Consider the following 13,198-nt stretch of genomic DNA (forward strand, 5'->3'; position numbering starts at 1 on the left):
CGGATAAAGGAGTTGATCAAGACAGAGTCTCATAGCAAATAGTTTGTACAGTGTAATATGATTGGTAAATTATCTGTTTATATGAAGAACAACATTACAACAGGTATGTATGGATGGTTTTTCCAATCACATGAGTATCATGCGTAGTAAGAACTTACCAAAGAGAAGTAGGCAAGCGTGAATGTCTAACTACAGTTGAGATCAAAACAAAAAGATTTAAAACAAAACAACCATTGTTAAAATAGCTATAATAAAGCAATGGCAGCTGGTCAGACACAACCATTCATGTGTAGAAATAATCATGACAAACTATTTGTCCAAAATGGTGTAAAAAACTATAAAAAGTGAGTATGTTTAGGGGGGAGTAGTGAGAGATGATTTTAGTTGATTTAGGACGTCAATAGTCACGCTACTGCCACCACACACCACCACAACTATGTTATCCAGTTCTTCTGGCAGTTTACCCTCGGTCTGTAGTCTCCGAACCACAGATGAATATACCGCAGCAAGAGACGCCCCGCAAGATGGCTCCACCAGCATCCTCTCATCATCTGTTAGGTACGAAAGGGCAGAAAGATAACGGATAAGAGACTACAAACAGGTCACTTGTATGGCAGTAGGTAGAGAGGTTGGCAAGCAGAAGCAGGTGAAAGGTGCCAGTGATGATAGGTGATAATGGGGTGATAATGACGAGTTGTTAGCATGGAGAAACTCGCCAAGCGAGCGCTTGTACAAGTTAAGTTAACCTCGAGATCAGCTCAGCAAATTTACCGTTATACAATGAGCTAGCAGTGTCATCAAGTGTAACAAGCACTGATCGTATGAGGATAGGCGCATAGTTACACCTCTTGCTCCGGTGCCTGTTCGAGTTACATCGGATTACCTATCAGATATGCTAGATTGTTTTTTTATCGAGTACACAAATGTCGCTTTACTACATACTTTTGATGCATTTCACAGCTCAGCAAGTGTATGAAGGTAACAGAAACTCTGGAGTCAAATCGCAAACATACTTGTATAGCGGGTTTCGTGTCAGCTGACTCCAGAGCTTGAATTTAAAGTGAACGCATGAGCTCACTGCCGTTATGAATATGATGCGAGAGTGCACACCAGTTATGACCAAGCCCCAGTTGTAAGCAGCAGAATAAACCAAATCACTGGTAACATAAAAATGTGTCAGAATGAAAATAAAGAACTGTTGTCAGAGAGAAATGATGACAATATTAGGTTTCAAAGTTGGAACAACAGAAATGCAGAGCTGACTTAACATCATAAGCATTGCAGAGCCGGAAATGTTCAAAATAATCACATCAAAAACAGAAATGCGAGATGAAAAAGTTAAAAAAATACAAGGATAAACAATAACCAGAGCATTGTGAAAGTGTCCATGGCCTATATTGTTAGGCACGTGACAAGGAAGACTTGGTGTGTCCTAATAGACTGCTTACCCTGTCATAGTAATACATTCACATTATTTCTCCTCAACGTAAGCAGCTGAAGAATAAAACGCAAACAGCTGAATTCTTACCTGAAAACTTGAAGCACGCGTTCAATGCCATTTCATCAGTAACCACCTCTGAAATGACCCGATGAGATTTTGTGTAGTCAAATAATTGCTGACACACTGTTTTGCTGCCGAGAGTCTTTGCAATGCTGTCAATAACCAAATAGCGGCTTTGATATACAGTACAGACAATTATAGTTTGTGACAACTGGAGAGTTTTAGAGCATGTTTTTCTTGAAGATTTTAAAAAATGAAATCTGATAGCAGTTTCCTTCATGCATTAAATATTGTGGCTACTCAAAGAACTACAGATTGATAAAAATATCCACAAACATTCATAAAGTACCGCTGTGAGTAGCAAACAGTGCTTTTTATTCAGCAAGTGATAAAATCTACAACGTATTTATTTAAAAAGATGCAAGGGCCAACTCTACCTGAGATTACAGAGCTGACAAGCAATTATCAGAGCTAGTCATGGAAAACATTCTTTTATGCGGTTGGCTGACTGACTTGTTTTTTCAAAATCTCCCACTGTTAGAGAATGAAAAGTTCTTGTTTTCATATTACGGTAGATTATATGCAAGGCAACACCTCAGCCAGCCGCGTCTCCAGTTTGTTTCTGTCAAAGCTAGAATTTCCAGTGACAAGACTCAAATTACTGTCACATACAACTTGTTCTATTGTCACCCTCACAGAGTCAACCCCAGAGCAGACAAGCTTTAAAATCTTTAAGAGTAAGATGAAGCGGTGACGGCAGGGGTGTGTGAGCCAAGCTCCTATCAATGCATGAACAAACCACTTTACACACCGTCTTATTCTGTCCTCTTCACCACACTAACCGATTGTCTCACCACAACATTCACTGAAAAGCTTTCTACAACTGATAATACGTTAGAATGATTATTGATTCATATTTTATAAACTCAGAGTCACAAACAGCTGAATGCAACTTTATGAGCTCAAGAGACTTCATCTACTGATGTGAGCTCATGAACAAACCAATGACTCTCTACTAAAGAGAGACTTCCTCTACTGATGTGAACTCATGAATGAACCAAAGACTCCATTAAAGAGAGACTTCCTCTACTGATGTGAACTCATGAACAAACCAAAGACTCTTTACTAAAGAGAGACTTCCTCTACTGATGTGAACTCATGAACGAACCAAAGACTCCATTAAAGAGATACTTCCTCTACTGATGTGAACTCATGAACAAACCAAAGACTCTCTACTAAAAAGAGACTTCCTCTACTGATGTGAACTCATGAACGAACCAAAGACTCCATTAAAGAGAGACTTCCTCTACTGATGTGAACTCATGAACGAACCAAAGACTCCATTAAAGAGAGACTTCCTCTACTGATGTGAACTCATGAACAAACCAAAGACTCTCAACTAAACAGAAACTTCCTCTACTAACGTGAACTCATGAACAAACTAACGACTCTCTACTAAAGAAAGGCTTCTTTCACTAATATACAAACTGCCTCACTTGATTTAAATAAAATGAGTTTTGACAATTCCTCACTACATCGCAGTTATCCAAGCACCAATCACTTACCTTGTTATGTCTGACAAAGATGTGAGTTTACCAGCATTCATAGATGCTGCCAAAGAGTCTGCACCTTTAGTCTCCATAGCAACAAGAGGAACATCTGACCAGCCAACTTCATCCAAACCTTGTATGATACCTGTAAGAGAAGCAGAAATATTGAGCAGAAGTATGAGAAATCTCTCTCTGTATTGAGTTATTATATTGGACATTGTGAAGAAGCGCAATCATTTGTTGTGTTAATTACAAAACCTGAATTCATATAGGACAGGCTATCAAGGCTGTACTTGATTACCAAGGTGAGGAATAATAAAATGGTAGCCTACTTTGATAATTACGCATAATAATGATATCGTCACCATGATAAATAATAATATACAATAAAGTAATAAAATACTGTACGGGTTGCGAATTTAAAAGTTTTGTTGTAATTTTCTCTATGACATTTGCCATCAAAACCAGCAGGAAACGATGTTTTTCAGATATTTGGCATCAACTCTATATCTCCAAGAAATAGATTTTGATCATTTGGCAGACACTAGTAATTGAGGAATTAAGGCTGCATAAATTTAAGCAGTAAATCCTCCAGCCATGCTGAGGCTATAAGTTTTAGTTTAAAAAAGGCACTAAAACGGTTGTTGGGGGACTGACCAGTGAGCAGCCCTCCTCCACCTACTGAGGCTATAATAGCTCCAGGTAATATCCCGTCTCCCATCTGTTTTTTCATCTCATGTACCATAGTACTGTGTCCTTTCCTGTAACAACAAGATGACCTCATCATGCTTACCCTGATGCTTAATACAATAATGTAAAATGTCCTGACCTCGGGCAATGTTTCAAAATAATTTACAAACACTGTAACAACCATAATAATAATAATAATATAAAGAGCAACAATGCTTAAACACTGCAATTGAACTTAAACGAGGAGAATACGCAAGTTCCAAGAAAAACGCTTGAGTTGCGTTGAAAAGCAGATAAAACGGGACAGTCTTAACGCGCCCGCTAGATGACCTCAGGATATTAGGCAAAGCAAGCATTGATGAAATGAGAAAAGGCACAGAGTTCTCGCTGATCTCACATGAAGAGGAGTAGTAACCCGAGTATTTTCGATACAGACAGTGCAATCAACCGACTAGGCAAAAATCTGACTCATAACTTTGACTGCAGCTCCCTCTGGTGTTTGTATATATAACAAATATCAATCTATGAATGGTTGAAAATATTGTGAACAGAGCAGTAGCTGAGCATCGGCCACCACAACTGATTCTACTTAAGGCTTAAAACGACGGGTAGAGTTTGAGATAAAACAAAGTTTTTAATCTCGCGTGAATGACGCATAAGCAGCCAGCAGAGGGCATGTGAAATGCATGCCAAAAGGTGACACGCACGACAAACCTTATCAAACCGTACTGCGTGGGGATGCAGAAGCATGACCATTGGCAAGCCCCATGTAATACAAGCAAGCATCATGGCTGAAAATATACATAGCAGCTGGAGGCCAACCCTCACAGAAAATACATACAACGGCTGGGAGCAGAATCTCACAGGAGAAATACATCACGCTGACCGCTGTCAGTGATGACTCATAAGCTACTGGACTACCGATAAGCTGTCACTAGTTGATCTGTGGTAAACAAATTTTATGAAATCTATATGTAACAAAAAAATTCCGTGGGAATAAATGCGGGCCTCTTTTTACCATGGTAGGACAACTCTACCTGAAGCAAACCAAAATAATCATAAAAAAGTACACACCAGATGGTAGGATGATCAAATGGGTGAACAAAAGCGCTGTCGGTACACAACTCCAACTGTTTCAGCGCCTCTTTATTGGCGTCATCCCAGACCTTGCCAACAACTTCAACTTCCGCATTCTAAATTCACAAGCAAGTGATTATACTAAATACACACCAAGTGTAATGGTCAGCCCAAAGCGGTTACCAAGACGTAATACCAAAATTGCATCTTTTTCTGCAAATACTAAGCATTTTGTGCACAATTTAAATTGTACTTTACAACACCAAAAATATTATGTAAATTTGGAGCAATTCAATACCACTAACAATAGTATCAATATATGTGATTATAATAGGTCGTGTCTGCGGGCCTTAATCTCTGAATCAGTATGATGGAGGCGTATATTAAAAAATGTCAGTCAAATGTAGTAGGTACATATTGGTAAGTGTAAGCCATATGCAAACAAACAACTTAGTAGCTGATGCCATTAATGAATGGCTAAATTTTTTATTTTAAAAGATCTGTTTATAAATAATAGAAATTGCCCACTCCTTTGATAAAGAGAAAACAAATTCTATCATTCTAACAACCTATTAGTTACTGATCAAATAGGTTTGATTTGCAGAGACAGTGCTGGTTAATTGATAATATAATTTTACTATGATGTATTTAAGTTCAGAGACTCTACTTAACAACCAAGCTTAGACTGTACCTCTGCACGCAGTTTCTCGACAGTTGCCTCAGAGGTGCTGCCAGGTACAAATATTTTACAGGGCATATCAAGCTTTCGGCTGGCATATGCAGCAGCAAGTCCAGCATTTCCTCCTGATGAACAAATTATTCTAGAACTTCCAGCTCGCTTAGCCTGTGGGACAAACAGTGTTGTCTCACCAGCTTGTATACTGAGATAAAATTGCAAAGAACATAAAGGAATAGAGATACAAAGAATAAATTGAGCATTGTTTCTAATCAGCACCGAAAACTATTGCTTTGGGTTGTCTAATTTTTATTCTAGTGATAGAGATCTAACTTTCAAATACCTCTGAGCATAGAAGGCCAATTCCTCGTATTTTAAATGATGCAGCTGGCTGACAGTTTTCCAGTTTGAGAAAGACTCGACAAGAAGCAATTTTTGATAGTGGAGTACTCTCAATAAGTGGTGTTTCCACATGCATGGCCATTGAAACTCACTACAAAATCACTTAAAAACATTGAAACTACATAAAAAAACAGTGAACTGTAATAAACAGCAGGTAAGAAGAGACCTCAAATGCACCCTCATTGTGTGTAATACTATTTGAAGTTTTACATCAATGCTGCTATAATGCTGATCACATATTTTAGCTATGATGCAGTCCATATTCACACAACTAAACTAAAGAGATGTCAAAAAGCATCATAGCTTGCTTTTATCTAAACTAAGCAATCCTAATTGAGTTTAGTAAAAGATTTAAAAAGCACTGAATATGTATAACATTATCTGCGCAAAACAATTAATCTGTGCAAAGCAACTTAGGCTATGCAATAACTATATCATGTTCAACTATGAATACTATGATAATACCTGAACCTGCCTAAACACTTGATCTAGATGTCAACTATACTTAGAAAAATGCTGCCGATTCAAAATGTGAAAAACTTTAATAGTGTTGATAGACTCGCTATGCCAATCTTTAAAATTTTTTTCATCTTCCATAAATGGTTCTAATTTATGGAAATTAGATCCATTTATGGCTCTCAAATGACTTTTATTAAATCAATATTTTGGTCTGCAATCATAGCTCAATTACAATTCACATGCTGCAGACATAAAGCTTACACGAATCCATCAGAATTCATCGCATTAGATTTCAGGGTAGAATCAATTGACCATTATGATACACAAAAACTCAAGAACGAGAAATAACGGTAAATGCAAGTAAACCAGTTACACTTAAAATAAATGTAAAAATGCAAAAAACATAGCTCATCAGATGCTGAAACTGTTTTACATAACAGTGGCGTAATAAGCATGTGATTGCATAGTTTAGCAAAACAAATTAAAATAGAACTCTCAATGCGAAAATTTACTAGCGGGTAGAGTATGCATATCACAAATAGTGCTACATAACCTTCATCCTACTGAAAACTAAAAAGTCAATCTATATCCATGTAAATGCAAATGTTTCGTCTCTCAGTTTGTGAATGTTCATTGTTTACAGAAAGAATATGATGAGGTCCAAATTTTATAACACGTACTCAATACAACCTTGTTGAACAACCTTGTTGTCACCAATTCCATTTTTCCAGGCGATTCTCACAGAAAAATGTCTTGGTGTCACCCTGGCTCAAAAACTTAGCACCAGCTCAAACCAAGCTCTAAATACAGGAAGGATGTTTTTAATACTAGAACCTGCCATAGTGCTGACTGTGACAGTGATCATAGTCTAATGGTGTCAGAGCTGGTGTCAGAGCTGCTGCTCGAGCCGCGACCATACCACAATCAGATAAAACAATCAAAAATAGACGTGTCAAACACAAAGAAAACTCAACTTCAAGAAGAATATCGTAAGCTGCTTGATCAGAAGATAGAAAGCCTCAACACTGAAGCCTCACCTGATGACCAATGGGAAGTACTGAAATCTTCAATCCATAGCGCGGGGCTAGAAATATTTAGCCTGAGGCAAAAGCATGACCCTGACTGGTATAACAACTCTCGTGAACTTCTTGAACCTGTGCTTGCACATAAAAGAGACGTCATGATAAAGATGAAATCCAGACTGACTAAACAAGCACTTGCAAACTATCGCACTGCACAGGCTGAAGCTCAAAAGGCTGTCAAAAATTGTGTGCAGGCCTACCGGGACTCGTTATGCACTATTATTGATGCAGCCAGAGACACTGGAAACATCAAGGATATGTTCAGTGCCATCAAAACTGCTACTGCCCAAAGCGATGGAGTGCTGAAATGTAAAAGTGGCTCAGTTATTGAGAATAGAGAGCAAAAACTGAACCGCTGGATTAAGCACTACAGTGAATTTTAGGGTTTTGTTGGTGATGTTGATTATGATTACATTGTCAAACTGCCAAATCTTCCAATTCGTGAGGATTTAGATGTACTACCTGACCTTGCTGAAATAGTCAGTGCAATCAGGAATCCTCGACCTGGCAAAGCTGCAGGTATAGATGCAATTTATCTTGAGCATCTGAGAACAGGCTCCGACTCCCTATTCCAACACATCCACCTCCTTATCTGCAAGTGCTGGGCAACCAAAATTGTACCACAGGAATTTAAAGATGCAAAAATCTTCTTCCTGTATAAAGCAAAGGGGATCATGGAAACTGCAACAATTATCGAGGTATCTCTCTTCTCAGTGTTACAGGAAAATTGCTGGCAAGAGTCCTGCTTAGCCGGCTACAAACAATTGCTGAAGATGTGTATCCTGAATCACAGTGTGGTTTCAGAGCTAAAAGATCAACAACTGACATGATACTTGCTGTTCGCCAGCTCCAAGAAAAGTCTAGAGACCAATGTGAGCCTCTATATTTAGCTTTCGTAGACCTGACCATGGCTTTTGATCTGGTGGATCGAGAATCACTATTTACAGTCCTCAGGAAGAGTGATGTCCGCCCGTACTTCTATCTCTGATCAAGTCTTCATACTAGTATGAAAGCTCAAATTCAATTTGAGGGCAAACTGTCAAATGCTTTTCCTATGAAAAGAGGTGTCAAGCAAGGATGTGTCCTTGCATCCACTCTCTTTGGCATCTATTTCTCATATGTCTTCAGAGTCACCAATCTACACCTGCACCCATCATGTGGTGTCTTTCTGTTGACCATACATGATGGCAACTTCTTCAAACTGGCTAAATTCAAAGCTAGCTCCAAGACCAAAAAGTGCATCATCCAATAATTCTTGCATGCAGATGATGCTGCTCTCTGTGCTACCTTCCAAAATGAACTCCAGGTTTTCTCAAAAAGACTGGGTCTCTTTAGAAAAACAAGCACCTCAGTGTCAAAACCAAAGCTCGTGTGTATGAAGCCTGCGTTCTCAGTGTTCTTCTCTATGGTGCAGAGACGTGGGCAACTTACAGACCACAAGAATCCAAGCTCAGTGCATTTCACACCAGAAGCATCAGGTTTATCCTAGGAAAAACCTTGAAAGATAAACTCACTAATGAAAACCTCTTCAGGCTGACTGGATCTGCTCCTCTTCCTACCAGACTGAAGTTCATCAGACTCCGTTGGGCTGGTCATATCAATCAAGTGCCAGCTGACAGAATTCCCTATCAGCTTCTTCATGGTGTACTGGAAAACGGAACCCGCCCAACTGACAGACCACATCTGCGATTTGAAGACGTACTTAAACGGAACCTCAAACCTTTTAATATTGGCCCTAACACCTGGACGTCTGTATCTAACAACAGAGTAAAATGGAAAAATAAAATTTACTTAGGCAGCAAGGCTGACGCACAAAAAGTATTTAGGAAACTCCTGATAAGGAAACAGGGAACATGAGAACACTACCAAGCACTGTCATTACATGACAGAAGCATGCCACTACTACTCACTCCAAAATTATATCTGGCAGGCTTTACCCACATAAGCGCAGCAATAATCATACAAACCTTTACATAAGAATACCAGCAAAATACACTAGCAAGTTATCGGATAAGACTACATGTATATTAGAGTCTTGCTAGATTTAATCTGTGCGCGAAATATTGATACCACCATTGCTCAACGACTGATAACAAGCAAACTCAAGCAACGCACAAAACCATAGCTTTACTATCGTGAATAAAACGGCTTGCTTAGTGTCTGGTCATAATGTGTCTCTTCGTGCTATAGTTCTGTACCAAAGTTAATTATGTCGTTCCTCACAATACAATGTTTAGCTCCTCATAATTTCCGCCCATCCCAAAGACATATCTTACAGCATTATCCTATATGTTGCCAAAAAATGCCTGACATAACAACAGTTCAATTAAAATCAAACTACGATTATCTAAATAATGTTAAGTCAATACAAAAAATTAAGCTATTTATTGTAACGCCGACAGTCGATCGCTGCAGCAACAAGAAACCGAAAGTTCTTACTAAAACGAAACTTCTACTCTTAGCTTAAAAAGGTAATGCCGCGTGACATTGTTTACACGATCAGCTGTTTTATTTAATATTTCGTGCTAGTTTATTAATTTAGATTTTATGCATAATGTAATAAATCATTGTATTTAAAAAACGTATTTTGTTTACTGCAAATATTAAATACAAATAGTTGAGCAAACATTCACAACAAAACAGAAATTAGTTCAAAAGCATTTCGAATATAAGTATTTGTTTACATCACGTGACTAATTCTCACGAATCGCTGTGCGCTCGTTTGTAGTCAGTTCACATCGCTGTTTATCATACACGGAGACAGAAGTACCCGTTTACCATAGTTTACTACTCTGCTAACCTTATTTTCACATCAAGCAAAATGTCCTCGCCAAGCCCAGGAAAACGAAGAATGGATACTGATATTGTTAAATTGTATGTAGCTGTATTGACACTATTTTGTTTATTTTTGTTTTACCGTTATTTTACAATCGTATTCGTATTGTTCGCTGGAATGCATTTAGAACGTCGTAAGGTTATGGCGTGCTAAAACGGGCATCCGGTGAGGTAGTGCAATATTTTTGCTGATATTCTTTGTTTTTTTTTTGTCAGAGCCACTTCTATGTAATAATGAGAATTCATATGCTCATTCAAAACCATTTAAGCAATACATATTAATTACTATCCTTTTGCAAAACGATCGCCGTTGTTTGTAGAATGGAAAGCCAATATCAAGTGACCATATTGGATAACATGAACGAATTCATTGTACGCTTTGAGGGTCCTAGTGAAAGTAAGTTGCAGTCAATGCATGTTGAGTGTCTGAATATTTGAGAACATAACATATCATAAATAGACTTATTCACTTTGTTGGCTTTCAGACTACACCCATTTTTTAAATTCTTTCAGCTGCTTATGAAGGAGGGCTGTGGAACGTACGAGTTGATCTCCCAGAGGCGTATCCTTTCAAAAGTCCTTCAATTGGTATAACACATATTGCTTCGATGCCTCTGGATGATTACTTTAGTGGCCTAATGAAGAATACTCAGTAGGATTATCAGGGACTTCAATGTTATAAATCTGTTCAAATTGAAAAAAAATTATTAAAACACCTGGTGACTGATTCAGTTTGTTGAATCTGTTAAATAGTCTGTGGAAAAGATGCTATATATATATATATATATATATAGATACATGTACATTAATCCAGTTTGAAGGAACATATTTACAGTTTTTTCGATTAGATAGTTTGATGTATCGAGGCATGGTTTATGTAGATTTGCTTTACTATTTTTTGTGAGTCCCTTAGTTCATTGTTTTATTTGTGCCTCTTTCTAACCATGATTGTATTTTTGTGTAAAACTCCCTGATGGATATTTAAAGAGATGCTTATTGGTTAGTGCTATTAGCTAATATGAATGGCAGGTGAATAACCTTCGAATGCATTGTCTTTTCAGGATTCATGAACAGGATATACCATCCGAATATTGATGAAGTGTAAGTTTTGTCTTTAATTACATTATTTGCCAGGATAACACGATTAATCATTTCACACATTCGCTAAAAAAATGTTGTTTGTTTTAGTTCTGGGACCGTCTGTCTCAATGTTATTAACCAGACATGGACAGCTCTCTATGGTGAGTAAATAAAGAAGTTGAATTATGATGCTGAAATGGGTGCTGACCATAGTTATCTTATTACCAGACCGCTGTATTCTCCATTTCTCCATGAATTCCTATTACTCCGAGCAAAATTATTTTTGTTACTCTAGTGAATCTTTACACTTTTGGCTCATTTATGTAAAAGACATGACTAATGAGGCCTTGTGTTGATCTAGCATCGCTATTCATCTGCACGCCTCATTACTTGTGGATGGTGTTTTGTAGATCTGAAAAATATCTTTGAGTCATTCTTGCCACAGCTGCTAAGGTATCCCAATCCATCAGATCCTTTGAATGGAGATGCTGCTGCCCTTTTACTGCACAAACCTGAAGAGTATAAGCTAAAAGTGAAAGGTAATGTGTTGCTATTTTGACAACCAGGTATCGAGTTCTTAGTATTCTGAATAAGCAGATATTGCTATCTAGATAACCAAATGTTGCCATTTAGGTAACCAGGTATTGATTTCTAGGTATTCAGAGTAAGCAGGTATTGTTATTTAGGTAAGCAGGTATTGTCATCTAGGTAAGCAGGTATCGTCATCTAGGTAAGCAGGTATAGTCATCTAGGTAACCAGGTATTGTTGTCTAGGTAACCAGGTGTAGTCATCTAAGTAACCAGATATTGTCATCTATGTAACCAGGTATTGTCGTCTAGGTTACCATGTATTGTCATCTAGGTTTAGCAGGTATTGTCGTCTAGGTAAACAGATATTTTTAATTTTGGAACAGGTTCGGTGTCTTTTCAAAGCGTGTAGCAAGGGTATGCAGAGTGACACTTCTAAAGGACACTAGTACTATTATATGTGCATTATAAAGCAGTTGAATTTATTTCTACAGATCCTTACACAAAATTCATTTACAAAAGTGATCAAGCTTTCCTCTCAACTATACATTGGCTAAATAAAAGCTATCACGTCATAAACGCCTGGGTTTACTCATTGATATTTTATTATGGCTTCTCAGTTGAAAATTTTTTCGGTTAGAAACATATCAGTCATGTACTTATTGGCTTTGCTGTATGAGCATAATCTCATCTACCAAGTATATTTGCAGAATATGTCAGGAGGTACGCTACTGAAGCGGCGACAAATGAGCAAATACGGCAAGCCACCAATGAAGAGGTTAATGGCACCAACGGTGTAAACACTTTGGATGATTCGGAATCTTCTCTCAGCGATTTCTCAGAGGATGAAGCTCAGGATATGGAGTTATGATCACTCATTATTACATATATGGCTATCTATTATATTACCATTTTAAAGCAAGAATACCCCCATTACATGACCTGTGCCTGTAGACTAATGATTGCAGTTAGATTGTACTCAATACAAGGCTCCTATATTTTATATCTATCCTATGATAAGCTATGTATTAGCCTGTTCTGTTAGCATGCTAGCCTTTCTTATATTATACCTTGTTTGTATTCATGTGGTGGGTCACTATTGCTGTACTCTTTAGACTATCTTACAGCAGAAAAACTGCCTATTATATTTTATGTGAAATTGGATGATTACATTGTGAGGAATGATTGAGAATGACTAAGACAGTTTTTCTTACTCTGTTGTTAATAAAAAAATTAAGACAATTTGAGTTCCCTTAGACACTACATGTGACAGGACACGTCAGTAGAGATCGCTAAAGAAGCTCTTGACAGAAGTTGC

At 37.7% G+C, this 13,198-nt stretch overlaps 2 protein-coding genes across 2 annotated transcripts; one reads left to right on the forward strand and one right to left on the reverse strand.

Moving 5' to 3' along the window:
- Positions 1 to 29: 29 nt before the first annotated feature.
- LOC137390038 (serine dehydratase-like) lies at positions 30 to 6,004 on the reverse strand. The gene is made up of 7 exons (XM_068076269.1): positions 5,838 to 6,004; positions 5,510 to 5,662; positions 4,816 to 4,934; positions 3,709 to 3,812; positions 3,067 to 3,196; positions 1,529 to 1,653; positions 30 to 551 (listed from the first exon to the last, which is right to left on the reverse strand). Exons 1-7 carry the CDS (start codon positions 5,976 to 5,978, stop codon positions 355 to 357), a joined length of 969 nt encoding a protein of 322 aa, XP_067932370.1. The 5' UTR covers positions 5,979 to 6,004; the 3' UTR covers positions 30 to 354.
- A 4,155-nt stretch (positions 6,005 to 10,159) lies between these two features.
- Positions 10,160 to 13,122, forward strand: LOC137389860 (ubiquitin-conjugating enzyme E2 H-like). The gene is made up of 7 exons (XM_068076003.1): positions 10,160 to 10,311; positions 10,593 to 10,669; positions 10,786 to 10,860; positions 11,334 to 11,373; positions 11,461 to 11,513; positions 11,763 to 11,891; positions 12,591 to 13,122. Exons 1-7 carry the CDS (start codon positions 10,259 to 10,261, stop codon positions 12,749 to 12,751), a joined length of 588 nt encoding a protein of 195 aa, XP_067932104.1. The 5' UTR covers positions 10,160 to 10,258; the 3' UTR covers positions 12,752 to 13,122.
- The last annotated feature ends 76 nt before the right edge of the window (positions 13,123 to 13,198 follow it).

This window comes from Watersipora subatra, chromosome 3 (genome assembly GCF_963576615.1).
Source record: "Watersipora subatra chromosome 3, tzWatSuba1.1, whole genome shotgun sequence".
Taxonomy (NCBI): Eukaryota; Metazoa; Bryozoa; class Gymnolaemata; order Cheilostomatida; family Watersiporidae; genus Watersipora; species Watersipora subatra.